Source organism: Mesoplodon densirostris, chromosome 1 (assembly GCF_025265405.1).
Source record: "Mesoplodon densirostris isolate mMesDen1 chromosome 1, mMesDen1 primary haplotype, whole genome shotgun sequence".
NCBI classification, from domain to species: Eukaryota; Metazoa; Chordata; class Mammalia; order Artiodactyla; family Ziphiidae; genus Mesoplodon; species Mesoplodon densirostris.
The window spans coordinates 107,583,670-107,601,752 of record NC_082661.1 but is presented as its reverse complement, the minus strand read 5'-3'; the positions used below and the strand labels follow the sequence as shown (position 1 = coordinate 107,601,752).

Genomic DNA, 18,083 nt, shown 5'->3' with positions numbered 1-18,083 from the left:
CAGCCCGGGTCATACTTCAGAGCCTGGCCATGCCTCAGTCTCCCCTCCTGTGAAATGGGGATAATAACAGGGCATCAGAGGATTCCATGGGTTCTGTGTGCCAAGTGCATGCGGGAGTCTCTGCGCAAAGGCTGGCTGTGACCACAGCTTCTCATAGTTATGTGAGTGTGAGTGAGTGTGTGTGTGTGTGTGTGTGTGTGTGTGTGTGTGTCACAGATGTACAGGCCTGGGTCAGCTGCATGCATATGTGTGTAGGAGTACAGGGCCCCGTTTTTGTGTGGGCTTGAGTGGGACACAGACGGAGGGAAGACAAATGTAAACCAGAGTGTGTAATGTGTGTCCCACGATGGTTGGTGTGTGTGTACATCGTGTGCACCTGTGTGCCTATGTGCAATTATGTGGGCATATGTTGTGACGGGTTCCCATCGGGGAGCCCCTCACGCCTGCTGTTGTCTGTTTCTCAGGAAATTGTCTTCTACAAAGTCATCGACTACATCCTCCATGGCAAGGAAGACATCAAGGTCATCCCGTAAGTGTCAGGGTTTTATGAGAAGCATCACCCAAGGGCAGGACCACCCCGGACCCAGGCTGGATTGGCCTGAGGACCTGTCACGGCGGAGTCAGCAGCCCCTGGCTCGGCCCCGCACACCTTGGTGCTCCCTGAGCTGGGGGGCGCGGCAGGACGCGGTGGGGAGGGAGGCCCACTTACTGGTCTGGGAGGAAATGAGTGGGGGCCTGAGGAGGTCCGAAGCCCCACGGATGTTGGTGTGGATGTCCAGGGGATCAGATGAGCTGTCCAGGAGGCTCTGTCAGGAGCGACTGGCCTTTGGGGCCCTCAGGGTCTCGTTTTGGTTGACCCAGCCAGCCCAGCAGGTGGAGCCCCCAGAAGGGGAGGCCCAACACTGCACACCTAGTGGGGCGGGACAGGAGAGGACCCAGCCCAGCAGGCAGCAGAGCCGGGTGGAGGTCAGGGCAGCCTAGAGAGACTGGCAGGTGGCAGCTGGCCATTGCCAGCTCTACAGCCGCATGGCCACGTGACCTCCATGGCCCCATAAGCCTGTCAGGACCCCACACTGCAGGTCCCATGCAGGGACTGGGATCCAGGGCCAGGCCGGCAGGGATGAAGCATGTGGCCCCCTGTAGGGCAAGGGGCCTCAGGGTGGGCAGAGAAGGAGGAATGAGGCAGCTCAGGTGCCCCCAGACCTCACCCCTGGCCTCCCCCTCGCCTTCTTCCCACAACCCACCTGGAGCTCAGAGAAGGGAATCAGCATGAACACACAGCTGAGCGTCTGGTCCTTCTGACCCTCTGCTTCTCTCCCCACAGCTCACCCCCTGCCGATCACTGGGCCCTTGCCAGTGGCCTTCCAACCTACGTGGCAGAAAGTGGCTTTGTGAGTCCCCCAGAGCCCTGTACTTGGTCACTGGCACCCCACCCCTTCCCACCGGCCTGTGTGCCCTAGCTTTGCTTACTTGGAAGCTCATCAGCTTGGACAGTCTATTTTAGAATCATACTGTATGTTTGGCTGCTTCAAGTGAAACTGTGTTTCTGATCCTTTTTCAGATCTGTAACATTATGAATACCCGGGCTGATGAAATGTTCAAATTTCAGGTATCTGTCTGTTCATTCATAGAAAGTGTATTGTACTTAGGAAAGAAGATATTGTGATTCCGAAATGATGGACTGAATTCGTTTTTGCTGTTTAAGGAACACCCTCAAGTCTCACAGGCTAACGGTAGCAAACACGTGTTCCGTACACACAGGTCTGCGTGTTGGCTGGGCACGGCTGTGCCTGGCGAGGGTTCACGTCTGCTCCATGTGGGGACACATGACCAGGGTGGGCTCTTTTCTGAAGTAGGCCTAGGTCAAGTGGACCAGTGGAGATGGGCTTTGTCTCTCGGGGCCTCCTCCAGGAACTGGCCAGGGTCCGTATTTCACTGGCCAGGCATCAGTGGGATGTGAGCTAGGACCCACTGTAAGGCCCACTGGGATGGGAGTGCTAGGCCCCTTGCTCAACAATTATTAGGAACTTGGCAGCAGGGCATTCAATCAAGCGGGGGGCCTTCCAAGAGTGGGACCTTGTGCGACCACAGCACTCACACAGTGAGGCCGCCCCTGTGGACAAGGCCTCCCTTCTCCTCCGGGTAGAAGTCACAACACGCACCCTTGGGGGCCAACAGACAGGAACAGTGACCCAGTCTCCTCAGTCTGAGGGCCGAAGAAGCGAGGTTCACACTCCCTGGCTGACAAGCCGGGCCTGGGCCAGGGCCAGACCCAGGGCAGCGGTCAGTTCCAGACGCCTCTCCCTGCAGGAAGGGCCTCTGGACGACTCTGGGTGGGTCATCAAGAACGTCCTCTCCATGCCCATCGTCAACAAGAAGGAGGAGATTGTGGGGGTTGCAACGTTTTACAACAGGAAAGACGGGAAGCCCTTCGATGAGCAGGATGAAGTCCTGATGGAGGTAAGCACCTGTCACCACTGGGCTCCAGCGACGACGCCTGTGTGGTGGGGACACCGTCTGCTCCGGGCCCTGAGCTGGCACGTGAACCCGGGAGGAGCTGTGAGGTCCCATCCCGGGGCTGGAGGCTGGCCCACTGGGAGCTCCCTGTGCACTGGGGGGTGCCCGTGGTGGGTGACACGCTCCTGCAGTCTCTCACGCAGTTCCTGGGCTGGTCGGTGCTGAACACCGACACCTACGACAAGATGAACAAGCTGGAGAACCGCAAGGACATCGCCCAGGACATGGTTCTGTACCACGTGAGATGCGACAAGGACGAAATCCAGTTGATCCTGGTACGTCGGTGCTCCCGTGGGGAGGCGGGGCATCCCAGGAGCGAAGGCACAACCTGCAGTCCCACTCGCTGCGCGTGGCCAGGGCAGCCCTTCCCTGGGCCCCAGGCCCTCAGCTGTGAGCAGGCAGTGACCACAGCCCTTCTGGTCGTGCAGTGCAAGGCTTCCACCATCATCGTCTGAGTGGAGAGCTTTGACAGGCGTGGAGAAGCGGGGACGTGCAGGAACCAAGAGCCAGCTGGGCTCTCATCGTCACCGCCTCTGAAGCTGGAGGCCCCAGCTGGGACTTCTGGAGGCTCCCGCTGTTCTTTTGTGCCCAGTGTCACTTTGTCCCACAGTCATGAGGGGTGTAGCTGACACTGTCGCTCTGTCTCATAGCACACGTTCTCTGTCCTAGCCAACAAGAGAGCGCCTCGGGAAGGAGCCCGACGAATGCGAGGAGGACGAACTGGCGAAAATCTTGGTCAGAACCTGACTCCCGCCCGCAGGTGGAGACTGGGCAGGCCTGAGGGTGGGGTGGGGGTGGGGGGCAACGCCTCCATTCCCAGGAGGCCAGAGTGAGCTTGGGCACAGAGCATGGGCTTGTGATGTTTGCCGCTGATACGCATCCACGTTCCTGCGCATCGTGTGTGCCCGTGTCAGTGCATGTGTGTCTGTGTGTCCGTCCGTGTGCCTGTATATTCACGTGTCCTTGTCTCTCTCTGCGTGTGCCTGTGTATGTACGTATCTCTGTTTGTTTCCCTGACAACATTACCATGTCTGCCCAGCTGGCAAGTTCTTGTTTTTGTGCCACAGGTGGGAGAAGGGGAGAGGAAGGGGGCTGAGCTGGGAGGGGATGTGAGTGCCCCAGGCTACTGGCTTGATGGTACCGGACACCTGAGGTGACTGATGCTGGACAGAGTGTCCTGAGAGGAGAAAAGATGAGGAACAGGCGGGGCTTCGGTGGGTCTGCCCCCTTCAGCCCCACAATCCTTCCCACAGAAGCAAGAGCTGCCGGGCCCCACCAAGTTTGATATCTATGAGTTCCACTTCTCTGATCTGGAGTGCACGGAGCTGGAGCTGGTCAAATGCGGCATCCAGATGTACTACGAGCTGGGAGTGGTTCGAAAGTTCCAGATCCCCCAGGAGGTGAGAGGTCATTCATGATCAGGGTCCCAGTTCTGGGAGAGGTGGTCAGGGGTCCCAGGTCCCACAGGAAGTCTGGGGGCAAACATGTTTATTACAGAATGGACAGTGCAGGCCAGCAAAATATATGGGACAAGTGTGCCTAGAATACATGACTGGCTGGCTGGCTGGCTGGCTGGCTGGATGGATGGATGGATGGATGGATGGGTGGCTGGATGGATGGATAGATGGATGGCTGGATGGGAAGTTTGTTACACAGGTACTCCAGGCAGTTTGATCATCAAGTGCCTCACTGGGCAGCAGTGGGTGTTTGGTTTTGGGGGAAGAGGAGACAGAAGCAGCCCAGCACCTGTGCAGAAAGCACACAGTACCCTCTAGGTGTGAGCACAGAGAGCCCCTCAGAGACTGTCCCAGGGAGGGGGGCACAGCCTTCCCAGCTGTGCTGCTTCCCTGTGGTTTTCCAGCTTCTGCCCTGCCTCCACCTTCACACCTCAGGGAGAATCTGCTTCCCCAAGGCCAAGTGAGGGAACCGTCTTTCTCTATGCCCTGGAGAACAAGTGCAGCAGGCTGGCATTTTCTAAAGACACTGTACAAAAAACAAAGGGAAAACACAAAAGAAATAAACTGTAGAAAGTATTAACAGAATAAAAAATTTCCAAATAATTTCTGGCCCTAAAAACCACAGTGGAAGCAATGAGAGGCTCCCTTGGGTCCATGTTCTATCGTCCAGAGATAACTGCTCACCCTCCTGCCACCCCTTGGCCTCTGGACCTTCAGCCACCATCCCCTTTCCCCCATCACTGGGCACATCCTGCCCCATTCAGATACCCATGGCTGAAATGGACCTTGTCTTCTGAAATATCCCAGCCCCCTCTCCTGGGGTCCTTGTCCCAATCTGGGGCTTGGCAATAGGACGGAGGCCCCAGACGCCCTGTGAACTCCGGAGCTGCTCTTGGCTTTGGCTCCGCCCCTCTGGCTGCCTGCCACCCCTGGTGCACCCCGCAGGTGCCACCCACGAAAGGCCAGTGGTGGGGCGGGGACGAGACGTGGGCCTTTCCCACAGCTGTCAGCTGGGAGAGCAACGGTGGGACCGGGCGCTCGGTGCCTGGAGCCCATGTCTCCGCCTCCCTCAGGTCTTGGTGCGGTTCCTGTTCTCCGTGAGCAAGGGGTACCGGAGAATCACCTACCACAACTGGCGCCACGGCTTCAACGTGGCCCAGACGATGTTCACGCTTCTCATGGTGCGTAGGTGCAGCAGGGGTGGGGAGAGGGCTCACCCTTCTGATCAGGGTGGTGAAGACCCTCCCGGTTCCAAGGGCAGCACCCTAGGTGGTGGCTCTTCCATGTGGGAGGTGGGGTCCTTCAAGGGCAGAGGCCCCTCTGACTGGCGCACACCCCCAGCCCGGGAAGTGGATGGAGAGCACCTGAGTTGGGAAGGGGCAGTGGGGTCGGGCCCAGCTCCCCGCCTCCCACCCCCCCACCCCCACCCAGCAGAGCAGGGAAGCAAGGGCGGGCGAGGGTGCTGACCGGGCTGCAGGATCGTGGGCCCCTGTCTCTGCAGACGGGCAAACTGAAGAGCTACTACACGGACCTGGAGGCCTTCGCAATGGTGACCGCTGGCCTGTGCCACGACATCGACCACCGGGGCACCAACAACCTGTACCAGATGAAGTAGGCGCGCTCCTGGGGCGCCCACGTGGCTGTGCACAGGAGTCAGCCACAGCGTCCCTGGGGAGGGCGCTGCGGAGAGCTCGCCTCCCAGCAGAGCAGCTGGGGAAAGCGCTGGCCTCTGAGGGCCTGCCTCACCCACAGGGGCGCCCCTTCCTCATGGGGGGAGCTGGGGGCAAACAGAGTGCTCTGGGGCTTCTGACCACTGCTTGTTTTTAATTAAACCTCTGTAACAGATCCCAGAACCCTTTAGCCAAGCTCCATGGCTCCTCGATTTTGGAACGACACCACCTGGAGTTCGGGAAGTTCCTGCTCTCTGAGGAGGTGCGTGCCCTCCCTTTACTCTCTTGCTGTATTTCCTGGCCGACTGACCTTCGCTTGCACCCCTGGAACTCCACTGCCAGCGTCCACACACCACACAGCTCTGGTGCTGGAGAAGGGAGGCAGGCTTTGTGGTGGTGGCGATGGGGGTGATGGGACGGGCCTGGTGATTCCAGTTTGGAAATGCCCTCACTGGGGGTGGAGTGGGCTCGGGTCCCCAGAGTGTTGGGGGGCAGAAGGGGGTTGGGGGCCTCCCGGTGCAATGTGCGGCCACCTGGGTCTGGGGCCCATGACCCTTGGGTAGAAGCTGGCCAGCAATGCCAAGAAGGACAGAGGGATGAGCTCCAGGAGGGGTGGGGGAGGGGAATGGGCGGGGTGTGTGGGGGACGCACCTGTGACCAGAGCCCCGCCCGCAGACTCTGAACATCTATCAGAACCTGAACCGGCGGCAGCACGAGCATGTGATCCACCTCATGGACATCGCCATCATCGCCACAGACCTGGCGCTCTACTTCAAGTGGGTACCGCCACCCACCCGCCTCGTGGAGACCACCAGGAGGCCCCATGGGGAGGGAGCCTGGCTGGGGGGCACCTGGGGCTCCAGGCAGACAACCCGCCCCGGGGCCCCACAAAGCCTGCACTCCCCACCTCGGTTCCTCTCCTGGAAGGGCGGGTGGGGTTGAGATCAAGGAGGACGTGTGGTCCTGCGTGGCGTGAGGGGGCGGGGGTCGACTCCCTCCCTTTGTCCTTGGGGTTCAGGAAGAGGACGATGTTCCAGAAGATTGTGGATGAGTCCCAGAACTACGAGGACAGGAAGAGCTGGGTGGAGTACCTCTCCCTGGAGACGACACGGAAGGAGATAGTCATGTGAGTGCAGGGCAACATCTCCCCCTGAAGGACTAGGAGCCCCAGGGCCCCCAACGCTCCAGAGCAAGAACAGCTCACTTCTCGACAGCTTCAATGCCTCACGCAAACGCTTCGCCTTGCCCGCTCTCCTTGCAGGGGAGCAGCTGCAGGACTTGGGGTTGGACAGGCCATGTGCACAATTAAATAGTATGCTCGCTTCATGAGCCTCCATCCCTTCGCCTGCAAAGTGGACATTCAGAACTACATCCAGCCCCAGGCCTGTCCCAGAGGCCCAATTAGGAAGTATGTGTAAATCACTGGTCCCCAAGAAGCACTTGCTGACCTTCGTTGTAGTCCCTGGCTGCCTAGGGAGAGGGGCAAGGAGACGGGGAGCGTGGGGGGAGGGCTGGAGCTGTGTGCAGGGTAGGACCGTCCACTGCCGGAAGGACACTGGGGCTTGGACATGTGCCCCCACGGTCACCGGGCCTTGCAGAGGTGGAGGGGAAGGGAGTGTGCCGTGTGGATGTGCCTGGAGCTCTGTCTGCCCACAGGGCCATGATGATGACGGCGTGTGACCTGTCTGCCATCACCAAGCCCTGGGAAGTCCAGAGCAAGGTCAGAGTCATGCGGGGCCCCAGACGGCTTGCCCGTCCTCACAGGGTTGCGTCTAGGTGGAGCCTGGGATGTGGGAACAGACCCATTCATCTGCAAGCAGTGCCGAGGGCTGCTGCCCAGCTCTGGGGCCCAGCCAGTGCCGCCATGGTGGAACAGGCTGCCGCACTCCTGTGTGCCAGGCCCAACCTGAATGGTAGGGACACCAGAGTCTGGGGTGCAGAAGACCAAGGGCACTGGCCAACCTGACAGGATCTCAGGACAATATCTGACCAAGCACTGAATCCACAGCATGCCTGCCTTCTGTGTGCCTTTCAGGTCGCTCTGCTGGTGGCAGCTGAGTTCTGGGAACAAGGGGACCTGGAGAGGACGGTTCTGGATCAGCAGCCCATCGTGAGTGTTGCTTCCAGAATCCTCCTTACCCATCACAGTGCTTGGGAGCTTCAGGCCTGGCTTGCTCCAGACAGGGGACCCCTGGGGGTTCTGGGGTCCTGGGACCTAACTCTCACTTTGTGGGGTCATGTGACATGAGTCTGGTGAGAATTTAGCTGGGACCAAATCTGGGTAAATTGTGGAAAAGACAGGGATTGGGTAAAACTGTGATGCCCTGCAGTGATGGAAAGCCGTTGCCGAAGCTGCAGAGCCAGACTGTGGCTCATAACCGAAAGCCTCCATGGGCCCAGGCAGCTCTGCAGTGAGCCCCTGCCCAGCCGTGAGCTGCTCCAGGAAGGCCCAGGGCAGGGCAGGCCTGGCCCATGGGGAGAGAGCTGGTGGCTAGAGTCCAGGGCTCACCCCGGATGTGGCTGAGGCTGCAGGGAGGAGGGGGAGAGGAGGCGGGGAGTGGGGGGGGGGGAGGGCTGGAGTGGTGTGCAGGGTAGGGCTGTCCAGAATTGGAAGGACCCTGGGGCTTGGACCTGTGCGCCACGGTCACTGGGCCTCACAAGGGCGGAGGTGAGGGAGGGAGGCCAGTCTGGGCGTGACTAGAACTTAGTCTGCCTTCAGGGCCATAACGATGCCGGGATCTTCAGCTCAGCAATGTGGGGGTCAGGAATCTGTTGTTAGACCGAAGTGGCACCTGCATGGGGACAAGGACACGAGCATTACCCAACAATGGGCAGAAGAGATGGAGAGAGATTTTGTCTCACAAGCCAACTCCAGCTACTGAAGAGCTCTCTGAGCACTGGGCTGGGAAGGCTCTGGGGCCAGGCACAGACTGCAGGAAAGGGTGCCCTGACCAACTAGCAAAGTCTCTTGGGGGAAGGGCAGGCATCTTGTCTGTCTCCTCCGGGCCAGGCCTCTAGGGTCCTGCATGGCTCACTCCAGCACGCCGAGCTCCAGACAGAGGGAAACTCCGGGGAAGAGCCTGCCAGGAGGCAACCAGGGGTGGGGGAGAGGGTCCAGAGTCTGGACACCAAGGACAGCTCCTTCAAGAGCATCCGGGGTTTGCCCCCTTGGGAGTCACGGGCCAGGCCTTGGGTCAGCACCATGGATAGCTCAAGGCGGGGGGAAGCTGGAGGAAGGGGCTCCGCGCTCCACCCCTGGCTGACGTGGCCTGAGCCCAGCGCTGCCTAGGGCAGCTCCCCAGAATGGGGCGGTGCCTCGGAAGGGAAGGGGCGTCCTGGCTTTCCCTTCCAAGGCCAGCTCATCCCCAGGGCGCTGCTCACTCTTGTCTCCGTGGACAATTTCATCGAGCTAGGGTGGGGCTGAGTCCTGGGGGCTTGGGGAGGTGTCGGGCATGCCTGCCACCAGGTGCCTCACCGTGTCCCTGCTCCCCCACAAGCCGATGATGGACCGGAACAAGGCAGCCGAGCTCCCCAAACTGCAGGTCGGCTTCATTGACTTTGTGTGCACGTTCGTGTACAAGGTGAGCGGGGTGGCCCAGGGCCTGGCTGGGTTTGCAGGGGAGGGGCGGGGGGTGGGCATTGGGGGGGGTGGAGGGGATGGTGGCTCCCATCCCCCTTGAATCTGCACTTAGAATCAAAATCCTCAGTGTCACCCTAAGGGGGTCCCCTCCCCATCAGTTCCTCAGCAGCACCATGAGCTTTCCCCCCCCAATTTCTCCCTCTCAGAATGTCCTCCTGCTCACCTCGAGGTCGGACCTCAAACGTCCCTTCCCGAACCCCATTTAAGGCACCCCCGCCCAGGGCCTGCACACTGTTTTCAGGGCACTGACTGCAGTATATGTGCAGTGCATTTGTTCGGTGTCTGAACCCTGGGAGGAGGAGGGTGGTCCACTGTCGCCAGCTGGGTGCACACAGCCCAGCAAACACCCGGGCACAGCCAAGTGACAGTGGGACGCATGCCAAGGAGCTGGGACAGGTGCTGTGACATCAGCTCCGGGGACTGGCAAGGGAGTGAGGGGGCAGAGCCCTCCCGAGTGACACACACCACGACGTCATAGGTCCCGATCGTCTTGGTGGGGGGCAGACCCCACACTCCGAGGAGGTTTTCAGATTGAGTGACGTCCCTCCTGCCCCACTCCCCACCCCAGCCCCCGAGGTCTCATGCTTCCCTTTACTGAAACACCAGCTCCCTTTTCTGCCCCCACCAAGGTGGGGGGCTGTCAGTGCTGGGGAGGCAGGCGGGACCAGGGTGCACATGCTGGTCCTGAGGTGGTCACTGCCTGGGACCACCAGGCACTCCCCTCCCACTGCCTTCCCTGCCTGCATCCACCCGCACAGCCTGTGGGCGTTCACACGTGTTCCTGGGTGAGCACGGGCTCTGTGTGACGTACGACGTGCGTATGAGAGAGGGTGGAGGAGCCCCAAGACCTGCACGTCTGGCCCGCCTTCCCAGCCCCCCTGCCGGGGGAAAGTCCCTTCTGCTTTGATGTTTCCTACTCTATTCTTGGGGACCTCGTCCCGCAGCTCCTGTTCTAACCTCAAGGACACAAACCCCCAAGTCCTTCTCCCTTTTCAGGCCTCTGCTGGGAACGTGGCACCTCCATGCCCCAGCCCAGCCCAGCCCAGCCTGCCCAGGAGCCGCTGGGGGTGTGGCCCGACTTCTCGGTTCCCTTTCCAGGAGTTCTCCCGCTTCCACGAGGAGATCCTGCCCATGTTCGACCGGCTGCAGAACAACAGGAAGGAGTGGAAGACCCTGGCCGACGAGCACGAGGAGAAGGTGAAGGCCCTGGAGGAGCAGAGGAAGGAGGCGGAGAGGACGGCGGCCAAGAAAGGTCTGCGCTCCACCCCTGCCGCCACCAGGACCACACAGCCGGGGCCCCGGCCTGCGGGGGGCGGGCATGAGGCAACAGAGTTCAACCTGGAGAAAAGCCAGGCTTCAGGAGGCCCTGTGGTCGGCGCTCCAGGGCTCCTGGCTGCACAGGGCACAGGCGGCCACGTGGGGAGGCCCATCCCACAGGAACAGCCCTGCTGATTCAGTGTAGCTAACGAGCACGGGCTGAAAGGGCGCGCTCGGGGTCCTAGCCGGGAACTCAGGAGGGAAGTAACTGAGTGTTACTTCCTCTATAAAGGGGAGGAAAGCCCCGCTGAAACACCGTGAACTCTTAACAGCTCCTCTGTCCCATAATCAATCAGCAGTGCCTTTAAGGAGCTCAGAAACTCTACCTACGCTCCCACGCCAGCCTCAGAGATAAGCAGCAGACCCACAGAAGACGACAGGACGCGAGCTAGGAGTCAGTGTGCGTGGGGTCTTTCCCTGCGCTGCGTGCAGGTCACTTGTTCACCTTCACCCTGCACTGCGGGAACGTGGCTCTGTTGTAACCGCTCAGCACGCCCCCCAAATCAGAACCTGTGAGCTGTTGCCTTGGTTTTTGCTTGCTTGCGCTCTGGAACTTTTGTCGCCATTCCCTGAAATGTCCCGCAGGGGAGGGAACCAATAGAAACAAGCCAGCTTCAGAGGCCCAGGCTGGAGCGTCACCAAGGGCTAAACTAGGAACTGCTGGGCTGATCGGCTTAGGCCAACCAGGCCATCTCTGCCCTTCCTCCTGCAGGGTGTGTGGAGGGGAGGAGCTTGGCCGCGCCCGTTTCTCGCTCACCGTCCTGTCTTCTCTTGCAGCGGGCACAGAAATTTGCAACGGCGGCCCTGCACCCCAGTCTTCCACCTGCTGCATCCTGTGAGCCGGTCAGCGGGCCCCCTGCCCCCTCACCCCACTGGGGCTGTGCCTCTAACCACTGGTACAAGAGGTTAAGAAGCCTGAGAAAATAACTGAAGACCATTTTGGATATTTTGAATTTAAGGTTTGTATGTTTACGAACCAAAGCCAACTACGAACAATTTGAACAGTGTAGCCTACCTTACACTCATCCATCTTTTGGATGCATAGTAATACCACCAAGATCTTCAAAAAGGGTCTGTGAACTGTGTGTCTAAAAGCACTGGGTGAATATATTCACACTGCACATGTATCTATGTATATATGGGTGGAGAAATGGATACATAGATGCCAATTCCCATCTGGTTTAGGAAAAAATATATGCACAAAAATTTAGAATAAAATCAAAAGAAAACATACTGCCCTTTTTTTATTTGGCGGAGGATGTTCATTTGTGACCAACCAGAAAATCCTGCCAGAAAGGTCCAGGCTGTAAGAACAGCAGTGATCAGACTTGAGTTGATCTGTGCAGAAATAATCTGTAATAAACGCTGCCCGGGAGCTGCTCTGAACTGCACTGACGGACCAGCGCCTGTGGTCTGCCCAAGTCCTCCTGCACCACTGAGGTTTCCTTCATGGGAGCAACCACATGCCTCCAAGGACCTAATTAATGGTTCTGAGCCGGGAAGAAAAGCGAGTCAGACCCAAATGGGACAACGCAAGACTCACGCTTGAAATGGGTACTAAATTACCTGACAGCAATTAAGGACTTTTAACTCAACGTTAGCTCCAAAGCAAATGTTTCCAGATAGTGGAAACTCTTCTTGGCTGCATCCTTGGCCAGAACTGCAAGGCCAAATGAGTTGTTTTAAACCCGGTTCAAGATGCTGCCCTCTGCCAGCGCTCCCGGCGGGGGTGGGGGTGGGGGGATGGACACGCCCCACAAAACCTTCAGCTCACAGTGGCACCTGGTGGTGACAAGGGCCTGCGACTGGGGGCTCCTCCAGGTTCCCAGGGGGACCCAGTGCCAGCTACCCACCAACCTCAGGATACCCCAGGGGATGTGCACCATCACGCACTCCAGCCTCACCTTAACTGAAAACAGGGCTGTACGCCGCTTCTTTCTCTTCACGTTTGCAGATGAACTCATTTGACAAATAAACTGGGGCTCTAAGCCTAGGCAATCTGCTCCTGGCACAAAACTGGGAACAGTGACTTCTGACACCAGGCCTGGGGATGAAAGGCCACAGCCACCAGGGGTGGAGTCTGCCGTCTGCTCCGGCACAAAGGCCTAAGCCCCCTGAACACCTAGCTGCACCCCAGCCTGGTCCTCAGAAGGCCACATCCCATCCCTGGGGTCAAGGGGAGAATGTGCAGGAGGGCGATGCAAATCCAGATCCCAACCGTAAAGGCATCAGGCCATCTCCACCCCCACCACCTGCAAAGCCTGCCCCTCCCCTGCCCATCCAAAGGTCTGGGCCAGGCTCGGAGCATAGAAGACGGAGCAGCGCTCAGACGCCTGGCCAGCTGTGTCTCCGCTACAGACTGCATCCTTTGGCCTCCGCCACACATACCCCAGAGCAGGCGATGGAGGTTCTGTGCATCCCGCCCGGTTTATGCACTGGTCACTGACTGGTTCTTCTGGAATCCCTCCCCATCCACACCCCACATAACCTGAGAAGGTAGGAACACAACTGCTGAGTCTGAGTCCAGAAACCAAACAACCGGGGACAGTAAAGGAAAGTCAGAGAATCACACAGTACAGGAGGCTTTATTCATCCACACTGCTCTGGGGAAAGGCGGGCTCACTTTAATATGCTGTCCTCTCGGGCTGAAAAATTGGAAGGAAAACAGATGCGCCATTACACACTCGGGCCATCCAAAGGGCCCACTTTCTACGTTCGGTGTTAAACCACCCAGTATCTCATTCCACGGTGAGCCTGGCTATGCTCTGCTGCCACTCCCATCCTGGGCCTTCCTTATCCCTGACGGTCCTGACTGGAACCTGCCGCCGCAGGCAAGGAGAGGTGAGCCTAGTTCTGGTCCTGGGGCCTCTCTGAGGATGGCAGACAGTTCACCTCCAAGGCCTAGGGGCCCAGGCCTCACTAAAGGGAGTTATCACCGTGCACCCCCAACACCCACACTTGCTCTCCCTCCCACTCCCCCAGAAGAGGACCCAGGGGCCAGCAGAGACCAAGAAGGCAGCCCTTCCCCTCCACTGTGGGGCTCATCTGGAGTAGCAGCTGTTTCTGGAAATCCGGGTGGAGAACAAATCCATGAGGTTCGACAATACGAGTACCTTCTGCCAGTTCTTTCTCAATCCGTCTCTGCTCATCCTGCTTCTTTTTCTCCTCAGCTGCTATCCTCCTCTCCTCCTCTGCCCGGGGTTTCAGGTAATCTGTTAAAGGAAAGGGAAGGGGAGGGATGACATCAATGAACTTTTTCACCGAAGCGCTGAGTAAAAGGAATTCAGTCCACAAGCAAAGTCATCTTCAAGTGCACTGTGAACGCCACAGGTACCTGCTTTATCTAGATATACGTCAAGGCCTGACACTCACTCAACAGAGAGCCCAACCCGGAGGGCAGCTATAGGGTCCCCGCTGCCACCCCAGGCGTCTTGCTGCCCCTCACTCAGGTCTCTGTGCTGCAAGGGGCTGCCGGACCAAACTACACGCCTGCCGCGGCGGCGCTCAAGGGTCCAGCCCGCTCGGGTTTCTGGGTCTGGAGCCTCCCGCCCTGCCCCCTCTCCTGCCCGAGCGCGTCTACTGCCCGGCACCGGGGACCCCGCACCGCCTTCGAGAAGCCCCGTGAGCGCCCCGTGGGCTGGGACGGCTGTATCCGCCCGTGGTCACTCACTGTAGCGCTTGGCTCCGTAGGCCACGCCGAGGAACAAGGCGGAGTAACGGCCGAGCTGCGGGGAAAGGGCAGTCAGAACCGGCGGAGCGGAACCGGGGTCCGGGGGCTTTCTCAGCCCGCAGGGGGTCCGGGGCGCTGGGGACGGGTGCGGGCAAGGGGGGCTCGCACCCGCGGCGTCTGGGGCCGATGCGGGGTGGGGGGGGAAATCGCAGCCTCCGGGTCGGGGCGCGGTGGGGTGAGAGGGATGGTTGTCCCGCCGGGCGGAGGCCGGGCCGGAAGTCTCGAGCTCCGCGGAGTCGCTCACGCGCGGGCCCACGCGGAGCCGAGCACCCGGCCGCGGCCGGGAAACCTGGTTCACCTTGATGAGCGGAGAGACCTGCACCGGCGGAACCATCTTGCCCGTGACCTCCGTACCGGAAGCACAACGCGGACCGAGAAGGACGCTGCAAGGGCCCGGAAAACATTGGAGACGCAGAAGCTCACCCGGGTGGGCGCATGCGCCGTCAGCGGCGAGAAGGCGCCGGAGCCGCCCCCTGGCGGCCGGAGGGAGAACGGCGCGCGCTCCCGTTCGCGGAGGGGTGACGTCACCAGGCGCGCGGCTCGCGACTGGCTCCGCATGCGCAGTGGCCCAGGCGGCACGTGCTGGTTCCCCAGAGCGGGTGCGATCCCTCCAGGCACTGACATTTTCGGACCAGGTTGAGCACAAATCGAGGCCCGCACACCACAGGTACAAATATTTGTAAAGTATAAGTCCACATTACAAAGTGAGAAATAGAGTGCTTGCTATCCTCCCTCCCTGGGCTGTCCTGCCCCGCCCACTGCGGCAGTGCGGCCCCAGCCGCGCTGAGCCACGTCCAGGCCCGCAGCAGCCCCAGGCCAGCCCAGAGGACAGCCCAGGAAGGGGCTCGAGGCTCTGGGCAGGGAATCCGGGGTCCGGGTACAAAATGTAACCTGAGTGCAGGCCGGCTCCCAGCAGAGAGGGGTGGCCGTGGCCAGCCCCTTTGGGCTCACAGACAGGTCAGGCCGACCATGTGGCCTCCGAGTCGCTTCCCGGGAGTGCACTGCCTGGGGTGCCCCTTCCTGCAACCCCCACCCCCGGTCCCGGACCCAGCCCCCCAGCAGAGCTAGAGCTTCCTCACCCTAGGAGCCTCTCCAGCAGAAGGGGGCTCAGGTCTTCCTGAGAAGGCCACCCTAGCAGAGCCTGCTCCCTGGGTCTCCCCGACTCCTGCCCTCAGGATCATGCAGCCCCAAGCTTCACGGTTCACATCAGACAAGTCCTCATTCTCACTTCTGCTGCCCTCTGTTGGGGAGGCAGGGGTTGCACTGGTGGGGTACTCTGGCCCCCTCAGAGGAGAAGACTGTCTCCTCCAGATCTGTGGTCGGCCCCAGCGAAGACACAGTTGACCGAGCCCAGGTGTGCAAAGAGGCTGCCCAGAGATGGGCAGTGGTGGCCAGACAGCCTCCCAACTGAGCCTGCTGTGCTGACACACAGTTCCCATGGCAACGGGGCTTGGGGGTCTGGTGGGAGGACCACCCATGCCCTGGGCCCTGCGCTGCTCCAGGCATAAACTCCCGGAGAACCAGGGCTGGGGGCTCACAAGCATCCCTGCTCCACTGCTAGGGGAGATCACTTCCGATTCTAAAGAGAATAGAATGCAGGAACAGAAATTCCAGGGCACATAGAATGTGCTCAGTAAATCTGCACCAAGGGGAAGCCCCTTGGCAGCCACCAGGGGCCTGAGCAGACCCTGCTCCCTCTCCATTTGCTGGGAAGTCCTGGCTCTGGGCCTTCCACTGGGAAACTAGTAAATCACCTGTGCTGTTTCCTGGGCTGGGAGTGGGAACGCCAAGGCGGATCCTACAGGGCAGCTGGGCTCTTTTCTGAAACCTCTGAGGACTCCTGCCTGACACCCATCCTCTGTGGCCTCTGCGGGGCCTGGGGTAGGGGGAGGGCCTCTTGACCCGCCCCCTCCCCACTCATTCCTTCCCAAGGAGCTGTAAGCATACATTGACTCCACAAGGCACAAAGTAATCCTCCTCCACCGCCCACATGCTGTGTGGGGATGCTGAGCACCACCCCTCCACCTCCATTTTGCCCTGGAGTAGCCGGGCAGATGACCTCAGGAGGCAAATGTGTTTTCCCTTCCCTGCATTTTAAAATAAACCAGATTCCTCAGCAACTCCTTTTTCCAGAATCAAAAATAAATTTCTCTGGGGCTGAAGGTGGGGCCAGAGTGCTGGTGGGGGGACCACATACCGGTAGCTTCCACGGTGCCCGGGGGAGTGGCGGCCAGTAGAGGGCGCGCACAGGCCCAGGAACACACGCTACAGAAACCGCCCAGGGAAGACCCCTGAAGCCGGGGAGACCCACATTGGCCCACAGTCCTTCCTGGGGACTGTGGGGTGGGGTCGGGGGGTTGGCATCCAAACTGGCTCAGGACGCAGGGGCTGCCTGCTGACACCCCTGCACCTGTCAGGGCCAGCTGTCTGTGCTGAATCCCGATATTCTCCCAGGAGCCAGGCTCTGAGGCTATCTTTAGAGCTGTGCTCAGACTGAGGCCAGCCGCAGGACAGCTCCCCAGGGGCTCAGCTAGCCTCCTCTGGCCCTCCCCGAGCCTGGGCCTCCTGAGCACAGACCCCATGGGCCTACCCCTCTCTCGGTGTGCTGTTCCCCACTCCCGCAGCCCGGCCGAGGTCCGTCCCGGCGTTGCACCCAGACCCGCCTGGTTGGGAGTGATGGGGTCCCCACGTAGCTCAGGCCCAGGTGTCCCACATCGGTCACACGTTAGCCCTCCAGGGGTCCTCCAGACAGAGCCCCCAGGAGCCCCCAGGCCCCTCCAGGCGGGTCACGCATCCCCAGCCAGGTTCCTCAAATGGTGAGCCGACCCTGGGATCACGGATGGCAGGAGCACCACGTGACGGAGGGTGTGTGCCCCTCGCCCTCCAGCCGCAGCAGGTGCTGTGTGGCTCGGAGATGTGCCCTTGAGGACCCCCACCCAGTGATTGCAGCTCATCCCAACCCCACCCAGACTTGGCCCCGGAGGCTAAGAAAACTTGTTCTCCAGGTATGAAACCGTGGAATCCCATCTGCCCACTTCATCCACCCACCGGCCTCCTCCTCCTCTTCGGCCTGCAGACCCACCACCTCCACCCCTTCCTGCCACCAAGGACCAGGGCATCTTCTCCCTGACTTTGTGGTGGCCTCCAACATCTGGTGCCACCAACGGGCACCTGAGCCAGGTCCCCTCCCCAGACTCTGCCCCTGGGGCCATGCTGTAGCAGGAAGATCTGGCTGAGTGCTGGGCCCAGCCCAGCCCATATGGGCCATCCTCCATCCCAGAAATGTCATCCCCCTCTGAGGGCCAGGCAAGGAGCTCCCTGCCGTGGGGACAGGAGGGCTGGCCCCAGGGCTGGGGTCAGGGCCTGGGACGTCTCTGCCACCAAGGCGGAGAGGCAAGGGCAGACAGGCATACTCGGGGAGCGCTTGCTGACTGGCCACCAGGGTCATTCACAGTAACTGTGTGCAAGTCTGGGAAAGGTGCCCATTCCTCTGGCTCCCGCAGTCCCCAGGCCCTTGACCCATGTGCAGGTCACCCCAGAGATGCACAGAATCCAGGAGAACACAGGCTCCAGGGTAGGGGGCAGGTGGGGAGGTGCCTGGAGACTGCGGGCCTATTGGGCCAGCAGGATGGGGGCGTCTGACTCACTGCTGGCTGCCAAAGCTCGCCCTGCAGTTGTCCGGTCCCCCGGGTAGCCCTGAGCCTGTCCTTGTAGGGAGTGGCAGCCGGAGTCTGAGCTGTCCTGGGGGACTG

The 18,083-nt window shown here is 60.3% G+C and overlaps 2 protein-coding genes across 3 annotated transcripts in view; one reads left to right on the top strand and one right to left on the bottom strand.

Annotated features, from left to right (window-relative positions):
- The window catches only part of PDE6B (phosphodiesterase 6B), a 28,193-nt gene extending 16,753 nt beyond the window's left edge, over positions 1-11,440 (top strand). Inside the window, exons 6-22 of the mRNA XM_060089695.1 lie at positions 465-529; positions 1,325-1,391; positions 1,562-1,609; positions 2,311-2,460; positions 2,649-2,792; positions 3,187-3,252; positions 3,771-3,917; positions 5,048-5,155; positions 5,476-5,585; positions 5,819-5,906; positions 6,320-6,420; positions 6,663-6,770; positions 7,301-7,364; positions 7,680-7,754; positions 9,142-9,225; positions 10,383-10,536; positions 11,379-11,440. Coding sequence (XP_059945678.1) covers positions 465-529; positions 1,325-1,391; positions 1,562-1,609; positions 2,311-2,460; positions 2,649-2,792; positions 3,187-3,252; positions 3,771-3,917; positions 5,048-5,155; positions 5,476-5,585; positions 5,819-5,906; positions 6,320-6,420; positions 6,663-6,770; positions 7,301-7,364; positions 7,680-7,754; positions 9,142-9,225; positions 10,383-10,536; positions 11,379-11,440 — 1,641 coding nt within the window. The remainder of the gene's footprint in view (positions 1-464; positions 530-1,324; positions 1,392-1,561; positions 1,610-2,310; positions 2,461-2,648; positions 2,793-3,186; positions 3,253-3,770; positions 3,918-5,047; positions 5,156-5,475; positions 5,586-5,818; positions 5,907-6,319; positions 6,421-6,662; positions 6,771-7,300; positions 7,365-7,679; positions 7,755-9,141; positions 9,226-10,382; positions 10,537-11,378) is intronic.
- Positions 11,441-13,167: 1,727 nt separating this feature from the next.
- On the bottom strand, positions 13,168-14,768 carry ATP5ME (ATP synthase membrane subunit e). Of its 2 annotated transcripts, XM_060089683.1 has the most exons (4): positions 14,630-14,754; positions 14,272-14,326; positions 13,715-13,813; positions 13,168-13,246 (listed from the first exon to the last, which is right to left on the bottom strand). In XM_060089683.1, the coding sequence occupies exons 1-4, from the start codon at positions 14,663-14,665 to the stop codon at positions 13,221-13,223; spliced, it is 216 nt and encodes a 71-aa protein (XP_059945666.1). In that variant the 5' UTR covers positions 14,666-14,754; the 3' UTR covers positions 13,168-13,220. The 2 variants fall into 2 exon arrangements, with proteins under 2 accessions (XP_059945666.1, XP_059945656.1); XM_060089673.1 differs by lacking the exon at positions 14,272-14,326 and having other exon boundaries at positions 14,630-14,768.
- Between the last annotated feature and the right edge of the window lie 3,315 nt (positions 14,769-18,083).